Source organism: Cylas formicarius, unplaced genomic scaffold (genome assembly GCF_029955315.1).
Source record: "Cylas formicarius isolate icCylForm1 unplaced genomic scaffold, icCylForm1.1 PGA_scaffold_1__22_contigs__length_36826433, whole genome shotgun sequence".
In the NCBI taxonomy this organism is placed as follows: domain Eukaryota; kingdom Metazoa; phylum Arthropoda; class Insecta; order Coleoptera; family Brentidae; genus Cylas; species Cylas formicarius.
Genome location: NW_026844264.1, coordinates 30,143,842 through 30,171,577, shown reverse-complemented (window position 1 = coordinate 30,171,577; position 27,736 = coordinate 30,143,842). Strand labels below are relative to the sequence as shown.

Below are 27,736 nucleotides of genomic sequence, written 5' to 3'. Positions count from 1 at the left end.
ATTCTACCGTCGCCGCAGTGAACTATATTATAGAACGAATTCCTAACACTAATCTGACCCTTTCGAAATAAGTTTGAATAGCAGCGGAACAAATCCCTCACACGGGATTAGAAATTTATTGATATACTAATCCGGATCATTTTCTATTAAAACCCGGACTGCAAACGTGATATTCACATAGTTTGGGTAGATAGAACACACATATATCAAATATCCTTCCTTTAATTCCACCCGAAGTCTAAATTGCTGTAAGTTGATATCGCGTTTGTGTTTGTTTTGGAGGTGTGGGTGCATATTATATACAGCGTTTGCCAAGCGTTGCCACATTTCACGGTTCCTTTATAAATTATTATATGAAGTAACACTTTTTTTGTATATTCCGGTTGTGCACTTATGCACAGACGTCGGTTAATCTTGATGATCACTATATGCGTCGCTCAGTGAATGGTACAATGCAGTGGTACAAAAATGTGCCTAAAAACTAATTGTAGTAAAAAAGTATAATACGCAGCGCGTTGATAAACTTCTTCAATCACTCGTGTATTAAGCACTCACCCCGCTTGTCGCAAAACTTGTGATGAAAATGGTATTTCCAAAAAAGTAGACAGATGCAATTTATATATATATATATATATATATATATATATATATATATATATATATATATATATATATATATATATATATATATATATATATATATATATATATATATATATATATATATATATATATATATATATATATATATATATATATATCTTGTTATAGGTAGAAGTCTGTATATGGAAATAAAAATTCAATTTTCTAGCATTAACAAGAAGTAGCTTGTCACTTTTATGTTGTAAGGCCTCCTTTCTCTATTCTTATATACATACAATATCTGCAGTAAAACAAAAGCTAACCAAAGGTAATTCACATTACATAATACGTTATCTGAAATTGGCTTCGAAAATGTTACAGCCCTCTTCATTTTAAATTTTCTTTTATAAAAAAGGCAGATCAAATGAATCAAGAGTTCGTAAATAAGATCATTAGGCTAGTTAGACTTACCTTTTAGTACAAATATACTTATTTGGTAGCAAATATATACAGACACACACGATATGCATTGGAAGAGAAACAAATGAATTCGTTATTGTAAAATTTGAAAAATCACTGTTTGCTGATTATAGTAATAATAAGAATTAATAACATTAACAATAATTTTTAAAAAGCGAAAGATGCAATATATGCTAATTTAGCTATATGGGTTGCATATTCTGATCGATTATACCCTCAAAAGGTCATTAACTATTATTGTCTTAACTTGAAGCCTTTCTTACGCCAACCTAGGTGGTCAATCGCCACTGGAGTAGTCATTTAATTATGTTGTATTCCACCAGTGATAATGTGGTATTATTTATTTTTGTAAAACAATAAGTAACCAGCTAAGTAATATCCAAACTCAACGTATACATAATAGTGATTAAATTACAAACACCGATAGCATAAACCATTTGAGTGCCAAATCCCAAGAAGGACTTTATCGCCTGTTTTGATTATCACATTTAATGTTTTATAATAAAGTCATGGGCACCACTATAAATAGAGAGCACTATTATTGCACAATAACGTCTCTATGGGTGACGTCATTTCTTTAATATAAACGTCTTTTTGGATTTCCCATTTTTATACCAACAATCACTTTCACTGTAGCCAATTTTCTTATAATGGTTGCAAGTTGGAAGTTTTGTAGGAACCTCGAATCTCTTCTAGAGCTGTGTTTGGTGCTCCTTATGTATATGTTACCGGCAAATTCCGTTATACAGTCAGGTTTGTCCAGGTAAAGTACGCATTTCTGGGCCACTTTAATCAAGGTCCGAAATTATTAGATATTTCGGACATTGCCTACACTGTCAATATTCTTTGTTGCACAGTATGCGATTAAAGAAAAAGAAATCAATTTGTAATAATAATTTATTGTATCTTAAAGAAGAATCACAAATACACCTGGCATTGTTTATGTATGTCACTTACTACCAAAAAACAGGTATTTGTAAAAAAAAGGGAAGTCCCTTTGGAGAGAATTAGGGCTCCTGCATTGTACACGTTTTAAAGAGTACGTATTATAGAGGGACCCCTATAAAATATTTTAGTCTTAATTATGTCACTTATTTGTACAAGATGTCGAATGTTAACACTTAGAATTGCGCAACAATTTTAATCTTTTACATTTACAAGAGTTAGTGGTACATTTTTTGGTACAGTTACATCTGAATCCAAATGAAGAACTGTGCCCACTACATTTTTGAAAAATAATGAATATATAACAGTTAATCGCCAAACATTGCTTCTATAGCAGTTTGTCGGATTTCCACTGTAATGTGCATTGCTTTTCTGTAACTGACAAATGCTAATGCTTGGTTTTATTATCTTCCATTCAGGCAAACAATATATTATCAACATCTTGATTATACCGCTCCACACTTCCCTGCCTTTGGGAATGACGTGGGTTTCTGTGGCCACATCACTTTCACGCTTCAACAATGCGATTTGCAAGTTCACATCCGTTATCAGATGCAACACAGAAGGAGTTTCCAAAATGCAAAAAATGTGTATTAAACAATAAGCGACCTCATCTGCTGTTTTCGATCATCTCGAAGGATGATCCTGGTAATTATGGATATATTTAAAATAACCATCAGGGCAAGTGTGCATGTCTATAAGATCGACTTATCCTCTCGAATTAACTTCTAGAAATAGCAGCGGTTTTGCGGTTATTCCTTTTTTTGGATGATTTTTGTTCTGGTGACAGGCTTCACGTAGCTCTAAGTAAAGTGTAATGCATTCTCGGGTTACACTGCTTTGTGCTTTAATCATAATATCTTTTCCAGCATAACCACATTCCTTGTGAGCATTATCTAGTCCTTCAAACAAATGTTCGATGGGCACCAAAGTATTTCACTTCAGTAACGTGCTCAAACAATGGCGAAATTAACTTTTTAATGCCCCCAATAAGTAACACATCGTAACTTTTAAGACGTCGGTATTGAAGAGTTGATTTTTTCTCAGCTGTCTTGGCTTCTTCAACTTCTTTCATTAATTTAAAATAACAATTAAATAACAAAATAAATTTATTGGTTTTTGCATACTCCTTAATTTCTCCAAAAATCTCGCCTTCATGTCACTCGCGTCACTCGTACTTGTATATGTCTTTGTCACAAAACAGACAACAATTAAACTAAACTGAACGGAACATCCGCGCCTGCAATTGGGATATCAGCTTATTTTGGAGTTTGCCTGCTTCACATTTGGCAAACCTAAGATTATCATACCACGGTGTAGCCAATGTCCGAAATATCTAATAATTTCGGACTTTGCCTAAAGTGGCTCGGCAATGGGGACTTTGCCTAAGCAAACCTAGGTATAACTGTATAACGGAATTTGCCGGTCACATATATACTTCAAAGTTTCTGATTCCCATAATCATATATCACATAAGGAATCACAATCAGGACTTCGCAAGATAGCAGCTTTAAATGCTTGAGCCCCGGGTTTTTCTTTATGAGGAAACGCAGTGATGTGGTCAGCAAAGAAATGTTCCCAAGTTCGGTGGATCGACCGCCATTCACCAACGCTTCCTTTAGCGATCATCGTAGCTGGTGTTGAAGCTTGCGTACTTGATCCAACTGCAAAGGGAAGATTGGACGTTGGTTTTTTCTGTCAATGTGACGATGGTATCATCGCCATCTTTGTTTGTATTGTCAACTCAGCATTTTGTTCTTGTTGGGCAGCGATTAAAATAATGAAAGTTTCTTGTCACTTAACTGTACTTTCCGAAAGTTCAGGAATATACTAGACACATTATATCCTTTCGAATTCGAATGCAATTGTCTTCCGCCATTTTCAGGGCACACTTTTTTCACTAATAATTCGTATTGCTTTTGCCGCAGTGGATACGGAACTATCCCACTTCTGATGTTAATTTAAGGGGGCCATAAGGGTGTCAACCTTGAATAAAACTCTCCCCAAAAACCAAACTACTTTTGTGTTTGAACACTATTACAACATTATTAGTTGCTTTCGGCTCTTCGGTGGAAGTCGTACTTCCGTTCGTTGTTGAGTATAATTGGATAAAATAATAATTGTACAGGGTGTACCATTTAATAAAAGAGAAATATTAAATAGTAAAAGCAAGTTTTGTTTGTTTCTCAGTAAATCTGTGACCATCGGTTTTAAATATATTTTTATCACTACAGAATTAATTTATGCCGTAATATTTAAAAATTTATTTGATTTAAGGCTGTATTTTGTAGCGTAATACACACGGTGTGTTTTAAAGGAAAGACACTTAATCGAAATCCGTTCCATAAAGCTGCGGTCGTGACGTCGCCGCTTTAATAACTGGCAAATCGTTATTGCGGTTACAGTGGCGACCGAAGGCTTCCATAATTAAATTTTGCTGGACATTGTTTAACGTGCAAACAACGACGCCCGTAATCGACAGGTGTTGCAACTCAAAGTCACCAGTTCAGGAAATTTAAAGCAAATATACACGCCGATAGCGGTAACCTAACATGGCGACCGGTCGGCAAGTGATTGATTCGATATAATCTTCCTTTCAGTTTTCTGTTCTGTTCTTCAAAATAAAGCGAGATGAACAACATGTTGTCCTAAATATTAGCTTTCAGAAACTGATTGAGCCGAAATTTGCATTAGCGAGCGAGCGAGCGAGAGGAAGAGAGAGGAGGTGTTGCTTTTATTATCAAGCAAAGATCTTTAGACGATCTTACACCAAGGCAACAATTGACAATATAGCATAGCATAGCATAGCATATAGTCTTTTGGGAAAGTCTTCAGTCGCACAAAGTTTAGTGTGACTTTGTTTATATTAAGGCACCTAAATTGACTACAACATTCAGTAACACATTTTTTTACTATAACGAATACTGCAATTTCACCGGTTGCTTTTCTCGTTTTGGCCCCACTAGTAAAAAGGAAAAAAAATGGTGGAGTAACACAACACAACTTATCCCAAGAAAGTTTTTGGTCTCAATTGACGAAGCCCTTTCCAGGAATTTTGCAAGAATGCGTTTAACCAATTCCCACTATTGATGTACTAAATTAACTCTTCATTCTTTACATATCAAGAGAAGACCCAAACTAATGTAACAGTATCCCCGCAGCAGCGAGATATTAAAAACCTTATTGAGACCAAAGCTTGATGAAAAGGGTCCTTAAGCAACTGCAACACCCGTGAGTACAAATTGTGCAGGTTTCTTTTTATATTTGCGTACCCCCCTTTATCTCCTAATTTCAAAAATATATAGATTGTATCGATATTTGGATAAGTCGTTCTTGAATTATTTAAGTTTAACTTTTTGCATAACTAAATAGATGTTGATCGAGGTGGCCATGCGTTCAGTGTGGCATATTAGGTCGCTTAACTTTAAATCGAAACATTCAGTTAGTTAATACGTTAGTCAGAGGAAGAAAAGCTTCATTTTTTTTGAGTTTTTTATTTCAAAAAGAGTAGAATTATTGGGAAATGAAAACCCACATCAAATTCAACCAGTAAAAATACAGGATCATAGATCGGTTCCTGTGTGGTGTGGCATGCTGGCCAACCAAATAATTGGACCGATTTTGGTTGATGGATATCTATCTGATGGGCAATCGACATGTAAGTTTCATTTGAAATAACATTGAAAATTATTTGGAAGGCCATTTGGTGGGGCACCGCCGCACAATACCGATCCAATACCTAAGCGACAGATATGATCATTGGATAGGCACAGATTGGGACAATTTTGATTTTTAAGAAACCGAGTATGCAATGACAGACCTCAAAATATGTTAAGCCAAAGAATTGAACAAGAAATAATCATGGTCAATGGAGACCATCCATTCACCATAAAATGAGAGATAATATTAGAAAATACTTGGAAAATCAGCTAGAATATATAGAAAACACAGTCATTTACTTCACATTATATTTTTATAATTATTCGTTTAATTTCGTTATTATCGGTTTTTATATATGGTGTTCCGTTTAAAAATAAAAAACTTGCTACTGTTTCTTTGCGACGCGCATTTGTTTTTTAGTCTTTCAGTCTTGTCTCAAGTCTAAACGATAACTTTGCAAAAATTACACAACTTTTGTATTAAAAGTCCTGTAGGTGGGTACGCAAATTTAAAAAATTACTCTGTACACTCACAGGATAAGTATAAGTATAAGTATAAGTATAGGTATAGGTATAGGTATAAGTATAAGTATAAGTAAAAGTATAACATAAGTATTCAAAAATATGCACACTTGCAACAGACAATATTTAGTAGCAAGGCCGCGTGCGTCATCGTCGATAGACAGCGAAATCGAAACAGTCGAAGAAGAAGAAAAAAATCAATCCCGCCTGAGAAAATGTGACCTAAATATCTTGATTTAGTGTGCACTTAACTAATGATAGTGCCAATCTAAGTCGTAGGGATCGCTTACTTCTGTACTCTCGGCTCCTGAGAAGGTGACGAAATTACAGTATGGTAGAGCTACTTGTGTTTGTTATTTATTATGTTTTTTGCCAAAAGTATTTATGCCTATGCCAACCTTAGACTGTTTAAAAAAACGACTGTATAGCCTGATCAAGAGCCAAGCAGAAAACTAAATGGATTTTCGACAAAGGAAAAAAATGATAATAACGGCAAAGTAACAACAGAAAGAAATCAATCATTGCAACGATGAAACCTTTTGTTTTAGAAATCGAATTTTTTATGTCACTTCACAAAATTTTCCCCGAGAACGTACTTTGAAATAAGCTAAATGCCAATCGAGCCAACAACGTGATACGAAGTGGCGGCACAATAAATAAAAACGAAATTACGTCACTTTTTCGATTGCTACTTCGGTCGCCACGTTTAATTGAATTAAGATGGAGGACGAAACGCTTCCGTGCCACTCGAATCCGGTCTGATAAACATCCCGCACTTAGCGTTCTTCTCGAGTTAACGTATTTTCTTGTTTCATTTCGTATGGATAAGTTATTGCGCTATTAGAGAGATGACTTTTCACCCGAGTGAAAGAGGAGGGAAACACCGGGAGGTAATTGGGGCATTGGGGTGAAAATTTCACATGCTACTTAAGTGGGTTGACGAAAGGGAAAGCCGGAGGCGATGATGATTGATTCGAAATAAACCTGCTTAACGATAATGGAATTTAATTTTTTTCTAAATAAAACCTAAAGAAAAATATTTGGTTCATTTTTTTAGACTATTACTACGGCTTTGGGTTAATTCAAAGCAGTTGTTGTGACTCAACAAAGCAAATGTGTGCAATTATTTCGCAGTATTTTTAATATCTCAATCCTTTTCATTTTAAGAACAGATTTTCATACGATTCTGGACAAATGCTACAATTAACGTGTCATTGGTACATACAAAAATATTTTTCTACTCCCGTCTGTAAAATAGCTAATTACAGACGGATCTAGTGTGCTGGACGCGTCACTTTATCCCGTCAGTTTCGTTTTCCATGAATCCGAGCCACTTCGGACATTTCCGGGATTTTACCGCACGGATTTGGGAGCAATCGTATGTTTTCGGAGATGTATTCCACGCTTTGAATTTTGACGTTGTTCAATTCGGACTGTCATGTCAGTGAATGTATTCGCGTTGTTTTTCGAAAATGTACCCAAATACTAACGGTCGCAGAAAAAGTATAGTATGCAACACGTTCGGTAAACTTTTTAAGTCACTCGTTTATTAAACACTCGCTCCGCTCGTGTCAAATAAACTCGTGAGTCAAATGCCGTTTACCGCACTTGTTGTATAATATACTATACCCAAACAGTTTATATCATTTGGCAAAACAAAGTCAAAAACTTAAGATTAAAGTTGAAATTTTTCGAAAACTAAATTTTCTTGTACAATTTTATACAAAATTGCAAAATACATTAATAAAAATTATTTACTGTATTACATCAGCCTTTATCCCCTTCATACTTTGTTATGTTATCTGTAGACGGTATATTGGTGTAAAATTATCTTTTCAAGTTCAGTTCCGTTATAATTTTGTCATAACGGAAAACAATGGATGTTTGAAAAAAAAAAGAGACAACAGAAAACAACAGAAGTGAAGAGAAGTGTCTTTTCAAAAAGAACATCGAAAATCACCGTGTTTTGCACACATGTAAGAGTATAATTTTATTTAACACAAATTTATTTTTCACCGAGAGTAAAAAGTATTTTCTAGAAGTAAATGCATATGCGGATTGATAATGGAGGAATTCACCCTGCATCTTGATATATAAATTTATTATATATTTTTATTTTTATTATATATTTTTATTATTGACTGACCTTTTCCAATTCTTTCTTATTTTCCGCACACTATTTGAAACGACCATCCTATTCTAAAGACTACTTGCGTACGTAATCAACAAAACACCCCAAGACTATGGATTAAATTAAGACCCCTTGCCTTACAAGTATTTCATCTAATCAATCTTTTCTCGCAAAGTTTAGAGCGGATCGGGCGTCTCCTTGGCAACCTTAAAGTTCTTTAGACTCTGAACAATTTGAAATTGATTTCACAATTAACGATGTTGCAAACGTACTCAATCTTCAAGAGTGATCAAAATATTTACAGTTTGTAAGAACAGATATTCTTTCTTTTTCAGCGTTGAAACCCAAAATGAAGAGTCACTACAGAGGTCACAAAATGGCCGTTTGGCTAAACCTTATACCCCAACTACACCAACCTGGAGACGAGGATGTCAATATGAGGCATCACCACTTCTACGAGAGGGAACCCTATTACTATGCAGGCAAGCATTTTGGTATTACAAAAAATTGCATACTTTTAGTTTGTTGCCTCTTCTAATTTTCTCTAAATTATAACGCTTAATGATTTTGCCGTGTAACGTGAAGAGAATAACAATTACGCGAATATTCGTTATCGCCTGGTTTCGCGTTCCCTTTTCGAGAATATTATCACAACACCCTGTCCATCATTTGGAAACTATTCGCGCCGACCCTCGACTTCACAAACAGACGCTGCGACACAAAGTGTCTGCAGCAGCATAAAGTGGCTGCTTGAATTCACCCACAGGATCGCCGCTACAGAGAAGATTGATTACGTCGATCGCTGTCAAGCATCAATTCTCGGTAACCAGCAACACCGGACAAGTTTTTTTGTGTCTCTGTTTATAGAGCCGAGGACTCGGAATTTGAGACCCCTCCTCTGAAATATATGTTTTTTTTTGCAAGCTGATCCCGTTTTCGATTAATATCATCGGCTGATGATAAATCTGCTTTTAATTCTCGTTTTCGATTTGTATTACTAGGATTTTGTGGGTACGCGCTAGAATTAGTCTCAAATATAAAAAAAGCGAATTAAAGTTGCATTTGATATACGAGCGTTGTCTCTGTTGACTCAACTGTTGACTACGTTTTTTATGAAATTTGTCGTGTCAGCGAAAAATTGATACCAGCACTAACCAATACTAAAATGATTTGCTGAGAAATATTACATTTTTGTAATAAAGAAAAAATATCTTATAAATATAAAAACTAACGATTATTACAAATCAACGAAACCAAATAGCAGCAAATTACGACCACAAACAAGACATTAAAGTTAGTATAATGTAATTACCACTGCGTTACGCCGCCGTTTCGACTGATTCTTTGACATAGTGTCAACTAATGTTTGGCAGTCACTGTAAAAATGTTCCAAATTTCTTGGAGACGGTTTCGCAACTCTGGAATGATTCTCTACTGGAATCGATTGAAGGTTTTTGTTTAACTTGTGTTGTTTTGAAGCAAATTAACGTACTTATCAGCACTCACATCTTCCAAAAAGTATAACTTTCACACTCCACTTGCTAACATGAATTTCCAATTCGTAACAAAAGCTAGAATTTTTTTTTTTATTGTACTCGTTTCAAAACTTTTCTTCCTTGGATCTCATGATACGACTTCGATTATGACCAAAACATACTTCAAATCTGGTTTTGTTTCATTGGTTCGAAGGCCATTATTTGTGTTCTGTGACTCATGGTAGCCTGTTTTTCTTCTGAATCTTTGTTTGAATAAAAACCGAATAAAAAATTGTATGCTCACCTTGATGAAATGATGAATACATTGAGAGATGTTGTAAACGTGAAAATTGATTTCTTAGCAAGGTAAAATGTTATCATTGGTTTTACAAGTCTTACCTTTATTTTCTCGAATCGAACATACAAACCCTTCAACTTAAGTTGCTTCCATCATGTATTTTGCTATATACAAATCATTTTGCAAATACAATTTCTTCAAAGAAACCAAAAAAAATGAAATATTTTATTTTTATTAATAAACCAACGTAATAATATCCTAAAGCTTATAAAAAAAATACACAAAAGTTGCTTCTATATGATGATGGCTAACCAAAACTGCCGGCAAATGTTCTCAAGGAATATTGGCGTGGTACAACTTAGGAGACTTTCCTTCTAGTGTTCATATTTATTATAACTCCGGGATAACTTAAGCCATCTAGTGTTTGAAAGATTAAAAACTTATTAATCATGAGATATAGCGACGAATTCAGGTAGTGTAACAACCTATTTTGAAATCCTTTGCTCACTTCTAGCCCTTTCGTCTTATTAACCCGTCCGGGCCCGTTTAATTTGTACTTTAGACAAATATAAGGTCTATTTACTTTCTTTCCCCAGCAGCTTGTGTTTAAACTATCAAAGTTTCGTAATTACTTTTTCCATGTAAGACAGAAACTTACCTACTGGAAAACTTTTAGGAAACATAAGTAGAAAGTTACTAGTTACTTGGCGGGCACTTCTGGTCCTCCAAACTGCAGGTTTGGATATAATCTAAACTATCGTAATGAAACGCTACTTTAAAACACATCGTTGCAAACGAACCAAATAAGGAAAGAATTATGTGGAAATTCTGGAATCTCACACAAACCTTTTCTTTTTACAGAATTTTTAAATTTGTCAGGCCAACAGACTTAGTAGTCCCAGATATACCTCTATAAAGTATTCTAGCTATCTCCAACAGTTTTTCCATTTTCAATCATCCTGCAACAATCATCGGAGATCCATATAGATTAAATTAATGCAATCTTATTACAAAATTATGCAGAAATTACAGCTTTTTGTTTGTAATAATTATTTTCTTCTGAAAAACCAATCTAGTTTTTGCTGATTTATATTTAGCAAAATATCAATATTATTAAAGTGATCAATTAGTTTACATATTTAATAAACGCATTAAATTATATAAGGCTCTGCCTTTAGAACCAAATTGTAATTTCCATTATAAAGTAAAAAAAAAACAAAAGGCGTTATAGTACTAACGCCGCAGATGAATTCTGGAAGATTCGGGTACAACGTACAATAACATCATGATTACGATCCGCAGGAAAGTGGCCGAAGCAGAAAAGTTTTTCATTTTCGCAAACAAGGTTCGCCTTAACGAATGTTTTTCGCTGTTTGGGAATCGATTTCGAACGAAAATTTAATTACACGGGAAAAATTTTTCGAGTTAATTGATCGAAGGGTATTTTATTATTTGTCCCTAGCGTCTTTAGTTGGGATGCAGATGTTACAGACTGCGACATTCTCCGGTTTTCTTATAAATCAGTAAATATATATGTGGGTTGGAATGGATTCATGTTCGAATTCATTATTTAGTGATTAATCATAAATTTGCAAAAACTAAATACCTACTAAAACTCTCTTGAGAATAATAGTATATTATATATATAAATATATATAAATAATATTAGGAAAGTCAAGACATAATGGAATTTCAATATCAGCTTGATTCATAGCGGAACTGGGTAATGATGTTTGAAAAAAAAAATTCAAACTCTCAAAATTTCTGGTCTAACCTTCGAAAGCCTTCGAACACGGACTAATCGTGGCCGTTAACGTTATTAAAGTTTCCCGGATGTGTTTTTATCATGTTGGGAAACAAGTTTTTAATGAAGAAAAACGAAGGAAAAAGGTAACGCTCGACTCTATCGAAATTCTGATAAAATCAAATTTGCTTAGAATCCAATTGCCGTTTCGAAAATTTATTATTTTAGCATTTATCCTTCAGAGAGGTTATCGAATGGAAAGCCGGGACGGGATTTGATTATAACTTGGGATATATTACTATCCTGTTTTTATTTTGATAGAATTTGCCCATCGAATGTGTTATTATTGTGCTACTCCCAGACGGGAGAAACGTTAGTACGGGATTTTGATTTTTTTCAAAATAGTTTCCGCACCTTAGTGTGATGAGAAAAATTTTGATACGTTTTGTAAAAACTACATAAACAGCTATATAATAAATTTATAGACTTTTAAAATTGATTAAAATTGACATAAACAGTTTAAGCAACAATTATATTAGCCACATTATTTGATAATATAATAAAATGGATTCCTTTCTTAACAGGAGTGATGAACACTATAAATATCTTACACAAATGACATTCTGCATTATAACTACTTCACGGTCAGATTTCTGCATTAAAACCATATCAATCGTCCATATGTTTTACTGCAGGTAGTGCAAATGGAATACATAGAGCTGCATCTCTCCACACTTTAATTGTTTCACTACACATTGCAAATTTTTCGGTGCAACTTTGATAGCTTTTAACACAATTATTTAGCATTAAGATGTAGGGCAAATTGTGGTGTTCCAAAAGCTTTACTATAGCCGTTCAAAGAATGGAAGTGGTGATTTCTAATAAAATCTGAAGATTATATTCCTATTCTATCTGCGATGCGTTCCTGTCATTCATGGCCAAAGTGGTGCATTCAGACCTTTCCTCCACTCTCCTAGAAGAGCCCTGTCATCTTGAGGAAATACGATATAACTGTTTATTGAGAAGTTTGGATAGTTCCTTGGACTCAATGAATTTAGCTCCCAGTACCTTCATTCGGCTGCCACCTAGTGATGCACAGCTGGTTAGGTAATGAACTGGAGCTTTTCTAAACACAAACTCCATGTGCTGTCATGGTCCTTGAGATGGAGGTGCAGCTTTAGATTGCCGTGTTAGGATTGTTGAAGTTTTTAAAAATAAAAAAAATCGGCCACTGATTTTTTTATTATATATTATTATCTTGTTTGTGTCAAAAAATGTCCCAAATGTGCAAAAAGTCCGAAAAGCCGTTTGTACGGTGTGTCTTATTTTTAAGGCTAATAAAGTTTGCCTTTTTATGAAGTGAAAGCAGGTAGCGTAAACAGAAATAGTAGATCCGCTAAACTTGTGTCTTTTTATGAAACACCCTGTTTATCATTTTCATTAGGCTCGTATGTAACACTTACAAAGTTATTTCAAATACAATACAATATCTCTTTACTTTTTTTTATGAGTTTGATCAGAGAAAAAAGTGTCGTTTTCCCTAATATACTAAAGCTGTCAAGCAGTCTTGACATTTCGTAATTATTATTTAAGTTCTGCCTCCTCTATATGACAATTAGGAGAAATTGGATATAATAGAAACGTATTATCAGTATATTGACAGGTAACTTTTAGTAATAAATTATGTAATATATGAGAAAAAACTTTTTGTTGTCGAAACAATTATCATGTCAAAATATATAATTTCGTAAAAATCTGAACTTTTAGTTCTTATTTATTTTGATAAATGGATTTTCATCGAGTAAAAGCCACCTCAGTTCAAAAATAATTTTAGATTAAAAAAAAAATCTCTACATCTAAAACTCCAAAACAGATACGTCATTTTTGTTTGTGGCACCTTTTATTTCATGAGAAAGCCGCCTTGATTCACGAAAGCTGGAATAAGCTGATTTTATTAATAAGGGACATACGAAAACCAAGAAAAACGTGCAAATACCATATTCAACCGGATTCTTACTACTTATTTATTAAAATGTTTGTTATCGATATATAATAAAACGTTTTCGTCTTTGTATGCAAAACGCTAAATAACTTTAAAATCGGTTCTGACAAAGGGGTAGGTAACGCGCAAATTTTGGGCGTTTCCAATTAACCAAATGGAAGTAGGGTGTTCGCAGTCGCCGACACGAAGTATGATGTAGGGGCACTTTTAACGTACTGGAGCGGGGAGTGATAAATTAAACTTTTTTTCTTAAATGTTACCCGCTTGTTTACCGCCGTAAGCCAAAATTACCTGTCCTCCATCAAGCATTTTCGGCCGTTTCGATCTCCGAGCATTTAAACATTATTGTCGCATTGTTACCGAACAGTTTTACTCTACTCTATACGGGATCAATTGGGACATCAAGAAAAGGAAACTTGGGTTCTAAGTATCAAATCAATAAATCTTTATTATTTTGTGTATCAGAAACCGTGATCGTCATCATTCTTAAACGAATCGATACTTGCTATGCAGTGGGAACTGTTTTTAACCGACATATGAAATTAAGTAGATTATCAGCTGATTGACGTTGAGTGTGGAAGTTGCTTGGTTCTCGTGGTAGTTCTTGTAGTGATTTTTAATTTGAAAGGTCTCAAGTTTTCTTATATATTTGCCATAAAATCTATTAACATTATGGTTTTATTTACGTGCATTTATGTTAATTGTTCAAAGAAACTTCCAGCAATACTTTTTATAAAACTTCAAAATTCCTTCTGCGTCGGTTTTTGTTGGTTTCTTCAGAGCTTGACTGAAACTGGCTGGCATTTTACTCTGTACCTACTATACACCTATTGTTTGAAGGGGGCAGAGCTCAATGAAGAGCATAAACACCGTCTCGGATGACTGCTTCCCATATTAGTGAGTCGCGGTTAAGATTGTTTGGTTGCTTATTGATTTCTATAGATTCTCGCATTTTTCTTTGGTAGAAGAATTCATTACATGCAGGAATTTTAGTTTTATCGAATAACATTTTATGTGCGATTTCGTGATTGTTCGACAACTGCTGATGAGTTTATTTATCTTAGTCTTAAGGGTCTGTCATGTTCTTTGAGCCTAGTTGATATTTTACGTCCGATCTCTCCAATGTATTCTTTGCCCTGTATGTAATGAAATGTTGTCTTTGACGGATCGAAGATGTTGATAGATTTTTGGACAAGCATTAAATCTGGTTTTGACATTATATTTCTTTAGTACTTTCGATGTGTGGTCAGTGATGTTTTGTATGTAAGGAAGGACGACAGTGTGTGGTGAAGTTTATTTTATTATGGAATGCTTAATATCTCCAATGTGGAAATTATTAGAGAGAAGAACTAAGGTGTTTTAGTTTCACGACTCTGTAACTGATATGATGATAAACGATGATTTTTGGGTCGGATGGTGATGTGACAATGCATTAAGCTATGTGTGCGTAGGTTTTCTGTAAACACCCAATGTTAGGTCTGATTTTCTGTTGATAAGAATATCTAAAAATGGGAGATTATGTATGTATAGAGTTTAAATGTTTAATAAAATCTACTAGAGATTCTAGAGAATAATTTTGGTTTTAGATGGGAAGTGTCGAGGGCTATCTTCTCAAAGGCATCCAAAAATATATTCTCGATTACTGGTGATAATGGCTTGTTCCCGACGTTTGTTCAAAAAAAATGGTGAAACGGCAGCAATTTCGACGCAGGAGGAATCCAGAAGATTTCTAAATAGTATTAGAGTAGCATGTGGAAATTCCTTTGATAAATTAAAATGGGCATTGTATTTAACATTTCCCAGTGATAAATTTTATAATCCATTTTTACACAATGTGGTACACATATGACGAGTAAACCAATATTCGTGTGTCATTGTATTCGCTAGAAATTGACGGTTCAGTTATAACTTATAACGCGAAAATAGAACTGATAATTAATTTTGGTTAAAATAACATAATTAACATAATAACTAGTTAGTATCTATGAAGCTAATAATTTATACAACGGCCATTTACATTAGTTGGCTATTTATATTTCCGCAAGGTTGCGTTTTTCTACTGACTCTCCCTATGAGCAGCCCTTCGCTTTAATAAAACGCAGCGTCTTCTCGCAAATATTTGATCGTGTTCTCTACAGGCGGTATCTGGAATAACGCTCCTATTCCCGCGTACCCCAGTTTCTTGGATTGCAGACTGGGCCTGACCATTCGGCTTCTTTGTGACAATATTACACCTGCACCTAATTTGAAGAGTTGTAAAGCTAAAGGTCCTTACACACAGAATCCTTAGTAGGTAAATAAATATACAAATCAAAAGAGTTGAATTAGAATAAAATATAACATTATAAAAATAAATGCTATTTTCCATTGTTGAAAGTACAAGTTAGTGATTTATCACTACTTACCAATATGGATAGGTACATAAAGAGCGTTCAAATTGGCAATTTTATTATATACGTCTCTTATCATTTTTAACTTTATCATATCCGACCGCCTTTGAGTCTTCATAACTGTTTTGCACTTACTTAAAATATTTAAATTGCAGCAGTTTTAACTTAGTAATTGAACAGTTGAACAAAATTAATTGACAAACAAACAAAAACTGTTTTTGATACAAGTTTATTAAATATTGTATTGCTAAGAGACACCTAGCCTCTATCAACAGAAAGAAAGGATAGTCGTAAACCGGAAACTCAAATCAGCTCAATTTCGTTGTTAGAGACCTGATAAAGCGTTAAGGGATTTTATTTTATTATTGCGGGAATAATAGATTCACCGATAAAGATCGGTTCCCCATAAAAAAGGGGATCCTAACAGTTGATATGTAAAAGAACCCGGAGTTCCAAAGTTATTAACATATTTATACCTTCAGCTATAGAAGGGAAAATTCAGAAATACGTTTTACATATCTATATTGCGCATCGCACAAAAACATATTGATATACGATGTAGTGCAACTATAGTGCAACCATTAGTATAAATACGCATGTCTGTCTCCAAAAAATAGCTTTAATATAAGACACTATGGATGGGGGGCAACTATCATGTTTGTTAAACTTTTTCACATTAGTATAAACCACAATTTATATTTAACACAATGTAAAAGTGACATTCTTCGCAGTGGATATCACAAAAATTTTAACAATAATCTTGAAAAACGTTGGGCAGCAATGAATGATATTCTAACCGCAGAAAAGATAAATAATCCGTTACATTTTCTACAACAGCTACAAAAAGCAGCTATGGCATGTGCATAGTGAATTTTACGAAGAAAACTGTAATTAGAGTGACTTTGTAATCATATTTTTCTCGTGCCTTTTCTTACGTGGATCATTCACTTTTATGCGCTAAATTGCAATACTTTGGACTCTCTGCCGATCCAGGGGCCCTCTTCTGCAACTATTTGCAAAAAAGACAAGTTGTTTGGACGACAGCTGGTGTGTCGAAAGTTGGTGAAGTCGTATCAGGGGTGCCTCAAGGATCAATCTTGGGGCCGCTATTATTTTTACTGTATATATATGAATCGGCATAGACATTTCTTTGCCTTATCATCTTTAAAACTGTTTCGAAAGAACATTAAAGGCTGGATAAATAAAGTGCTGATTGGGTTTTTCGTCTCTTAATTAATCACAGAACTATTTCTACAAGTACTTACTTTTTGTTCCTTTTGGTTATATTTTTATTTTTCTTTACTACGGGTTCTCTTCTTATATATTGTATTGTCAAAAAGGTGTTGAGACTGTTAAGACCTTTTTTTTCTTTGCTTTTCATCATTTTCACCATCTACAACGTAAATGTGAATTTGAGTTAATTTATTTCCCTGAGTTTCTTGCAAAAGAAAACGTAACTTCAGTTGATGCCTTACAAAATCAAATGATTTGAAAATTGCTGCGACCCAGAAAAGACCCTCTGGAGTGACTAGATTCCCGCTATCAAACTAGCGCGACCCAAGTTGCAGCATTAGATTTTATGTAAACGAGGATCATTTGTCAGATCTCACTAGTAGATATAATTGAGATGAGATGCGTGGTGCTTTGATAAAGTTTAAACTACTTAAGCGTGGAACTTTAAACATAAATCTCCTAAGCGAATGCCACATTTATTTCAGGCGCGGTAAGGGCCGAATCGTTTACGAGGTTGCCATCTATTATGCATCCGGCTTCAATGACGGATTCTCAAATCGTTGTCGGAGGAAGTGGCAGCAACACTGGCACAGAATGCGTACCGCCTTCCACAACCGGTGACAATGCAGAAGACGGAGAGGAAGGTACAGACAGTTGATGATAACATATCAGATTATATTTAATAATAACCCGCGATTCCAGTTTAAATTAATTCCGATTTATATTTCAAAAATGGCTGTGTTTTGTCTTATTGGTGCAGCTGGTCATCTGTTGTTTTCTTTTTTTCAAAGAAACTTCTACAGGCTACTGTAATACTGTTTATAAAACTTCTGCAATCCTCCTGCGTCGGTTTTTATTGAGTCAAACTAGCCAACGTTTCACCAATTATCCTGTTGGCTTCTTCAGGGCTTGACTGAAACTGGCTCGCATATTACTCTGTACTTACAATTACAATGTTTGAGGGGGGCAGAGCTAAATGAGAGGCATAAACATTCCCATATTGGTGACAGGTAGAGACCTGAGTCGCGGTTAAGATTGTTAGGTTGCGAGAATGCGAGCATGCAAGAATTTTAGTTTTAAGAGAGTTATATTTCTTTAGAACTTGTGATATTTTAATATCAATGATGTTTTGAATATACGGAATGAAAACAGTGGCAAGTGTGGTATTGCGTTCGGTTTCATTGCTATTGGAAGGTTGTGATGAAGTGTCCAAAAATTTCTCAACATCTTTTATCCGTCAAAGAAAAAATTCCATATGAGATGCCAAGAGTTTACAGCACTCCATGGATATTCGGCAAAGAATACATTGGAGAGATCGGACGAAAAATATCAACTAGGCTCGAAGAATATGAAAGAGCCTTACGACTAAGACAAATAAACTCATCAGCAGTTGCCGAACACAATCACGAAACCGGACATAAAATTTTATTCGATAAACGACGAAAAATCCGAGAGTTAATAGAAATCTATAAGCAACCTAACAATCTTAAAAGCGGCTCAGGTCTCTACCTGCCACCAATATGGGATTTTTTCTTTGACGGATAAAAGATGAAAGATTTTTGGACACTTTACCAAAACCTTCCAATAGCAATGAAACCGAACGCAATCCCACACTCGCCACTGTTGTCCTTCCGTATATTCAAAACATCATTGACAACATATCAAAAGTTCTAAGGAAATATAACTCTCTTAAAACTAAAATTCTTGCATGTAATCAATTCTTCTACCAACGGAAAATCAAAGAGTCTATAGAAATCTATAAGCAACTTCACAATCTTAACCGCGACTCAGGTCTCTAACTGTCACCAATATGGGAATCAGTCATCCTAGGCGGTGTTTATGCCCCTCATTTAGCTCCGCCCACCTCAAACTATATAGAAGCAAGTACTGCTCTGCTCTGAAAAAGCCAACAAGATGATTGGCGAAACGTTAGCTTGTTCGACTCAACAAAAACCGACGCAGAAGGAATCCAGAAGTTTGATAAAAAGCACAGTTGCTTTTTGTTTTCAAACATTTATGGAGACCGTATTTAACTATATAATGTCATTTATTAATGCTAGCTTTATATGATACGTTTTTGTCAGAAAAAATTGAAGACAGCGAAGAACTTTTGGAGCGACTAGCTACCAGACATTATTACAGCTACACGGCGGCATTGGGTGTGACTGTAGGAGTTGGCTGTCTCTTGTTGGTGCTTAATATGCTAATATTCGCTGGGATTTATTACCAGGTGAGTAACCACCCACCGTTTTCAAATTCGAAGCGCAGAGTTCCCTTTTCTCAGAGAGACAGAGACAGAAGACGTCAAAACGAAAACCATAATGTGATAGATCGACATTCAAGAAGCAATTCAACCCCATCCACGGAAACTATACCGATGTCTCAGAGGCCGTCGACACCGGGGAGCTCGACAAGGCAGTCGCCCATACTCGCGAGAAGAGAAAATCCTCATCGAGAACTTCCGCCATGTTACAATACCGTGAGTGATTATTCGATTTCCGTCCAAGATTTCCATTTATCTGTCCAAGAATTACGTTTTTATGAAATTAAATCATGGTTTTGATTCGCCAGTTATTTTTAAAATGATTATAGAATTCGAGGCTCTCTAAACGAAATTTTTGTTTTTGTCCGCATTGACTGTGGTGAAAACACTACTACAATTGCGTAGATTTGGAGTTTTTTTTTCTTTTTTCTTATTTACCTAACTAATAGCTTTGAGTATGAATGGCTCTATTAAACTACAGGGTGCGTACGATATTTGAGGACAAACGGATATTACAAATTATTTATTCATATTTATTACAAAATTGATTATAATTTCATGAAAATTTTACGTCATTTGCGACTCCGACTATATAATTATTCAATAAAATCCCCATTAGCGGCAATAACGGACTCAATCCGATGTCGGAAACGACTACATGCCCGAATCACATGCTCTTTCTTCATGTTGATCATTGTGGTCAAGGGGATTAATATCCGGGAAGCTAGGTGGCCATAATCATAAAAAATTTTTTGTCTGTGACTCCTAGTTTGTGCCTACATAAACTGTCCTCTCGATTTCGTGAACGATCTCTTGCACTTGTTGGACAAATTGTGTATTTCTAGTAGTGTCCGAACTTTTGCGTATTGTAACATACATCGTCAGGTAATGCTTCCATACGAATGATCGGGCGCAGTTGAGAAAATTGCAGATTGCTAAATCGGTGTGTTTGGGGTATATAGCGATGATAACCGCATATACCTCTTCATTTCTTGAGTTACTTGTTCTCAATAAATTACAGCCACATATAGGAATACCGTATGCACCCAGTACTGTGATTATTACCACAAACTTGTCAGATAGTTCATCACATTAGCCAGTTATATTATGATGCCTAATAAGAAGCAGTATAATAATTTATGTATATTCTTCTTTTTTTTTATAAACACGTTTTTAAGATTCTGCATAAATAAATTGTAACATGTTAACTTAAATTTCTTTAATGTTATTATACCTCTATAATGTATGCATTTTTATGCATACATGCAACAATATACAGAAGTAAGCCTAACGTTATTGGGAGCGTAACCTAGATTGAAAATAAATACTTTCTGAAAGGTACATTGAAGAACTTCGGAAAATGCGTGATGAATTTTCGTAACAAGTCTCGACAACACAGGATTTCATCAAATATTGGAGTAAAAACATATTTTTTTATTATTAAAAAATTTATTTATTCATTTCAAATTCGTTTATTTTTCTCTCTTGGTCCCTGTTGCTTTATCATTTTCCGTAAAGTGCAAATCACAGACTTTATAAGTCCTTGTTGTCGGACATCGGACATAACATCTTTGAACTGGAAACCTATGTTTCTTGCTGAATATATCAGGACAACTAGGTACGATATATTTCCACAAAATTCTAAATTGAATGAGCGCAATGTAATGTGAAACACGCAAATAATGTGACAACATTCAAAATGAAGCAAATAGATAAGTGACATCTCGCGGTTGCTTATTAAACACTCGCTCCAATCGTGTCTAAAGAAACTGGTGACTGAAATGTCGTTTATCAACCTTTGTGTATAATATACTATTATAGTATCATCATTCAAGGAGAGCATAGATAAAATGATACTTTATCGTGATTTTTCAGATACCGAGAAGTCAAACATCGCACGATTTTTACAATGTAAGCGTGACCACGGCTCAGAACACCCTCAAAAAGGACAAACCTCAACCTCCGCTAAGGACGTCGAGCAATCCTTCGGGAGGAGTCGTTAAAAAACGCGTTCAGATCCAAGAGATATCGGTATAGCATTCGGAGTCCGGGAGTCGTCGACAAGTCGACTCCCCGAATACGACAGGCGTCAAACCGGACGTGACGCCAGATCGTGAGGACTTTGGTTCGTTAGACCAATGCGATTTGGTATCGGTTCAGTTATAATATTGCGAACATTTTGGCGACGTTATCGTGGTTGTGTTAGAATAGGTCCTTTAACGCGCACCATGTACAGGATGTTTCGTTTTAGCGCCCTTTCTATCGTTTTTATTGGAAACGAAAAAAAGGATAATTTTAATTTAATTGTCTGAACAATGATGATAATAAATAACTCTATTGATAGTAACATGAAATGTTTACACTGCAAAAATTAAGTAGTTAGAAACAGTATTATGAACAGGGTAGATTAAAACAAATGATAATAGGACATGCTCATTTAAAATCGGCTGTTGTTTTAAAAAGGAGTGCAGGAGACCAGAGAGAGAGACTAACTCTCAGATTCAAGGTATGTCTTTTGCACTTAGTTTTGGAAAGTTTTCTGATGTAAATATTTCATTAGTACGACACTGGATACTCTACCAAAAAATCGAAATTTTATTCTTCCCCAAATTCGATTAAATTGTCTTCAGAACAATTGTTTCCTTGTCCTATTCTTTTCCTTTTCTTTTCCGTCTCTTCATCCAGAATTTTGTTTTAATGTTATTTATACAGAGTTGGGTGTGCTACAAATGGAGTTTTTCCTGGCTCATACAAGTAAAACCGAAGAAATATCCAGTTAACCGAACACCTGCCGAATGATGGATTATTCCAGACCCTTCCATTAAGAAGGCATCCCGCTAACTTCCCTTTATGTGTATAGCCAATACAAGTAATTAAATATCAAAGAAAAATCCACTTATATTTGAAATCGCAAAAGAGGAACGAGTGAGTGGGATGGTTTCAACTTTATTCTCAAATTCTAGTAATTCAAATAAAAACGATAGGATGAATGTGGCGAATTATGAGCGAACCCTCGTTAAACGAAGTTGTAAGTATAATTTATTCGGGACTGGATCCATAAACTTATGAAAGTTATGCGAGTGATGAAATTGAGATAATACTAGGGAAAGAGCATTACAGCGTCAACAACTGGTCAGCGGCTACACAAAGAACTAGACACCAAAAAAAAATCACGTCTTTTAATTTGTTCAAAAAGTGATCTAACATCTTCGCGTTTCCGGCGAAATGTTTCGTCGTGTCGACATAGTTGGTCAAGTCCGTTGTCTATATTTTGTATAAACACGTACAATACTGCCCTAACTAATTTAAGATGTGATAGAATATATTTAAGAATATCTTTAAATGTACAGCGTATCGAATAACAAGTTGACGTTTTTATTTGTGAGATATACTAGATGGTTAAGGTATGGCCATGCATGATAGCAAAATGAGACAAATATTAATAGTAGTAATGGGGATTGTTATCTTTATTTTGCTCATTTCTACAGTTGGGAAATTCCCGTAGTTCTGTTACTTCATTTGGCTATATAATTCTTACATGATCAAGCAATATTTTCTTTAAATATACGTAAAAAGTAAAAATAACTTCTTAAAAAATCTTCCTACTTACTTAGAAATGGTAAATATATAAATTTGTTATTTAAAAAAAAATAGTCAATATGCATTTTTTCAGAAGTACTGTTTCAAAAAAAAATACTTACGCATGTAATCACGCACATTAGACTATTATTTTCTACGTCCTAAAAAAGGAAAAATATACATTATCAAGTCACACAAATTAGAAAATCAAATTAACAATTTTTGATATCACATCAAAGTACATTATTTATATAACCTTAAATACATATTTTATTTAATTATAATGCGATAAGTTACTTCAAGTTTTAAGAATTTAGTTTTATTTATTACAGTCAAAAAATTCAAAGAGATATAAAATTGCCAAACATTATTAAAAAAAAACTACAATTAACTGCCATTAGTATGGACATATATGACAAGCAGAATTTCCATTACTACGCATTTCTATTCGGTACCAGCAACTTCATACCCCCTCCCTCAGCAACTTCTTCCAAAATTTAATTTATTTGTCCTGATTGATCAAAATATAAGTTCATTATGTATCTTGGAAAAATCTAAAGATGTACCAGTACACTGAAAACACGGGCGTTAAACATGAAAAGCTATTTGCCAATTTTGCAAAATATTTATTCTCAAAATAGGCGGGAGAAAATGCTTCTCTATAATCTGCAATAATCAATTTCGATCTTCTGCCAATAAAATTAGGTAGATAATGGCAAAATTTGTATCGGAAGCGCACCATGAAATTTTGATGAGTACTTTATTTGGGTAACGCGATTGGATTTTAGATCGTTTTTTAAGTTTTGCAAAAAAATCGGCTTTGACTTTTTTTAAAGAAACACAGAGATAAGATAAGATATTGATCACCCTGTATTTTTTTAATTTCTTGAGCTACAGAGTTGATGTTTTACCGAGTTGTACAGAAAATTATAGAAATATCATGTACGGTTATGTTTCGCGTTTGTATAAATATGTGAGCTTATTTTTTTTCTCTCAACGCGTTTTTAAAATATGTACAAAAATAGTTTTTTAAGTTTAACACCCCGTATCTTTTTAACGAAGCCTCCTTTATGTGGGGGTTACATCAAAGATGACGAATCTTAATTTTTAATCACCGTTTCTCATTGATCTATAAATTTTCATCTATTAGATAGTCTATACCACAGTAGAAGAAAAAGGTACTACGTAAGTTAGATTCGGTTGGTTATAGAGGCCACGTCTTGATCAGCACCTTAACTATCTTTAGATTATTGAATTTTAGTTAACTTAACGCCCAACTATTACCCCTGCGTCAATTCAAATACGTTTACATCTCATAAGCACCGTAACGCTCAGTTATTAGTTTCGATCGTTTTGAAATAATTATGCTGATTGCACTTAGCCAAAAACGGGTCGTTTAATTAGTAAAATGTGTTATCTAATAGTGGGTTGAGATAGCGAGATATGGTATTCTATATTAAATTTTCTTCGACATACAGGGTAAATGATGAAATTGCGCGTCACGTATAGGTATATCAAATTTTATGTTAGGGTCGATTTCGATTCGCCGACTTTAAACTTTTAAATTTCAGGCTGGCATCTGCGGCAACTCCGACCGATCAGTACCTGAGAATTATTTTGTGTTGGAATCAATATTTTTGAGACAACACGCATATTTACAACAAACCAACACATTCTATAATAAGCAATGTTAATAAATATCTCGTTTAAATCTATTTTAAAAATGCTGGACACTCGAAATGCAGGTAAACAAAATTTGCGGAGTGATTTCAGAGGTTTTTTTCTGCACCTCTAAAAAAATTAGCATCCACTTTTTTGCATATCTAATTTTTATCATACGAAAACAAACATCACCATCTGCAAATGCAGTGTCTGGTTTACCATATTGAAAATACAAAAATTAAACTAAGAAACATGAAACATGGAAGTATGGAAGTTAGAGTCTCAAATATTTCTAACGCCAACCGTAGAAAAGTAAATGTCATGTAGATATTGATATTTGTGATATATTTGTTAATCTTTAGGTAAATATATTATATAAAATTAATAAATAATCTTAAATTATTTCAAATTATCGCTCATTGGTTAAATTTTGTTCATAGAAAATCAGATATAAATAATTAAAATTTTATGAAATTTAATTTTTAAATTTTAACAATTAATAAAACTGTTAAAAAATAAACAATACATCGTGTTATATATTTTTTACAAATTATAAGAAAAAAATAATAATAATCCATAGTTACAGAGTGATCACTATCTGAGTTGTACAGAATATATTGCGTTTTCATAATAATTAAAAATATTGTAAAGAGAAGATATTGTGAGAGACATATTTCTGAATGAAACACTTTTTATACCTATTGATTTTTTTTAAACTCGTGAAAATAATTTCTTACTTATTATAAAAAAATTTTGTACAACTCCCAGCTCTTAATAATAAAATATACAGGGTGGACGATATCTTATAAATTCTCTGTGCTTCTGAAATCAGTTCACAATTTTTCGAGTGTCAATCAACTTAAGCAAATTATTTGTTCGATTTTCGGTAATTTTGTAGGCAATATTTAAACAACTCTTAGAAATATTCATGTCCAACTTTTTAAGATACTGCTCGAAATCAACCTACCTATGTAAATTATTAAACGTTAATAAACAGTTACCGATTTAAACAAACTCTGTAAATAATATGTATTAACTAAGCATTTTGTAAATACTAAATTATAATAAAAATATCAAAATTATCGCGATAGTTTATTTGTATTAATTTATATCCCAGTCAACCAGATAGGTCACCACGCTTTTTTCTGAAGTCTTTGTTGACCCGAACCTTCGTCGAAGAAAAATACGAATTTTTCAATATAGAAGTCACTTGAAATGTTACTTACATATAAATATGCTTTAAACTTTAGAATTTTTAAATTAAAATTAAAAATTTTAATTGTCGGTCAATTTTTTTTATATTATTTTGTCCATGCAGGATGTCACAAGAAGAAGAAGTATTTTCAACATCGAAAAGCTTTCTATTCTGTGAACTGTACAATGTTATCACCAATTGATGGATTCTGATTTGATTTTCTCATTGTAGGCTGAGAAAACATCAAATGAGTTAATTTTGGCACAAAAAGTAAAACATTTGAACTTATTCTGAATTGAAAATTCAACCAAGTAAACTACAATTTTGTACACCAGCTCATGAATCCCCGTCAATTATAAATTGGAATACACTACTACTAAATTGGACCTGACATAACATCGAAAATAATTTTTTCATAACTTACAGCTCCCAATTTAATCACCATTAAATACCGGCGTTATCTGTTGTAGGATATCCACACCACAAAGCTAAAGAAACGTATACAGCATTACCAATTCAATAATAGGACATTAGAACTCTTGGTAAGAACTCTTCATTAGAAAATGTCATTTGACCACTCGCTCACAGAGGGCGAGCCTCTACAAAACATGAATAGTGTTGCATAGCTTTCGCGGTATTCGGCGTCTACATAAACAAAAATCAATAAAAATGGTGGCTAGTATATGGGTAAACCGAGTTCTCTGCGTCGTTTTTCGTAACTAAGGTATGTATCCAAACGCATTTGTTATAAATTCATGGAAAAAGGTACGAAAGTGATTGATGTTAAAGCCTTTTTCATATTTTCTACAGAGTGTTATTTTATACTATCGTCAAAAAACAGCCACATATTTTAGAATCTGGGCGTAAACAAAGTGTCGGTTTCGTTTAAAAACGCATTGCAATTTTTTTTTCGAGCGGTCCGTCATAAATCCTGGTTTGGTTTTTCTGTTGGCCGCCACATTACAAACTTTCTCTTATACCATTAGGTGTGATTAAGCATTTAAAGTGTATTAACCTCTACTGGCAAACTTGATGGACACGAAAACGTTTTTGCCACGTAAAAAATGATGTTCTGGGTAAAGTAGGTGTATTCGTTTAAGAGGAAAGTCGGTACGTAAGTAAACTTGAAAGCGAAGCTGTGTCCGTTTTCTTTCTCTGGATCCTGCACGTGTAATTACCTAATAACATACGAGATACGCTTTACGAGATTAATAGAACATGTTTTGTTATAAATATACCATGTATCACAATTTAAATACTTAAGTGACTTCACAAAGTATTTTGTGTTCAGTTTTCTCCAAAAAATCGCTTCTGTAATTTTTATGTCAAAACGGAATATATGGTAAATTGTATTTCTTAAATTATTCAAAAAAATTAAAAATAGCACCGAGATGTAGGTAATTAACGTATTCAGATTTAAATAGAAATTATACTTATAAACTTGTGACAATTTCTAAGCTTTAGGTACTAGACACGGGGTGTTAAAGGAGACCTGACCTAAATATTTTTGAAACCTGTAAAAATTAGGGTTAGCATTTTTTGTCGCTTTTTCAAAATATAGAGAAGATGATCTTGC

General features: G+C 34.0%; 2 protein-coding genes across 2 annotated transcripts in view; both read left to right on the top strand.

The window, feature by feature from the left end:
- Positions 1–25,983, top strand: part of LOC132696591 (neuroligin-4, Y-linked-like) — a 331,275-nt gene extending 305,292 nt beyond the window's left edge. The window contains exons 10-14 of the mRNA XM_060661512.1: positions 8,655–8,801; positions 17,947–18,105; positions 19,546–19,691; positions 19,746–19,940; positions 21,600–25,983. Of these exons, the coding sequence (XP_060517495.1) occupies positions 8,655–8,801; positions 17,947–18,105; positions 19,546–19,691; positions 19,746–19,940; positions 21,600–21,761 (809 nt within the window). The 3' untranslated portion in view covers positions 21,762–25,983. The remainder of the gene's footprint in view (positions 1–8,654; positions 8,802–17,946; positions 18,106–19,545; positions 19,692–19,745; positions 19,941–21,599) is intronic.
- Positions 25,984–26,812: 829 nt separating this feature from the next.
- LOC132696093 (fibronectin type-III domain-containing protein 3a) overlaps positions 26,813–27,736 on the top strand; it is a 127,400-nt gene continuing 126,476 nt past the window's right edge. Inside the window, exon 1 of the mRNA XM_060660691.1 lies at positions 26,813–26,884. The gene's annotated coding sequence lies outside the window, so the exon portion shown is untranslated. The remainder of the gene's footprint in view (positions 26,885–27,736) is intronic.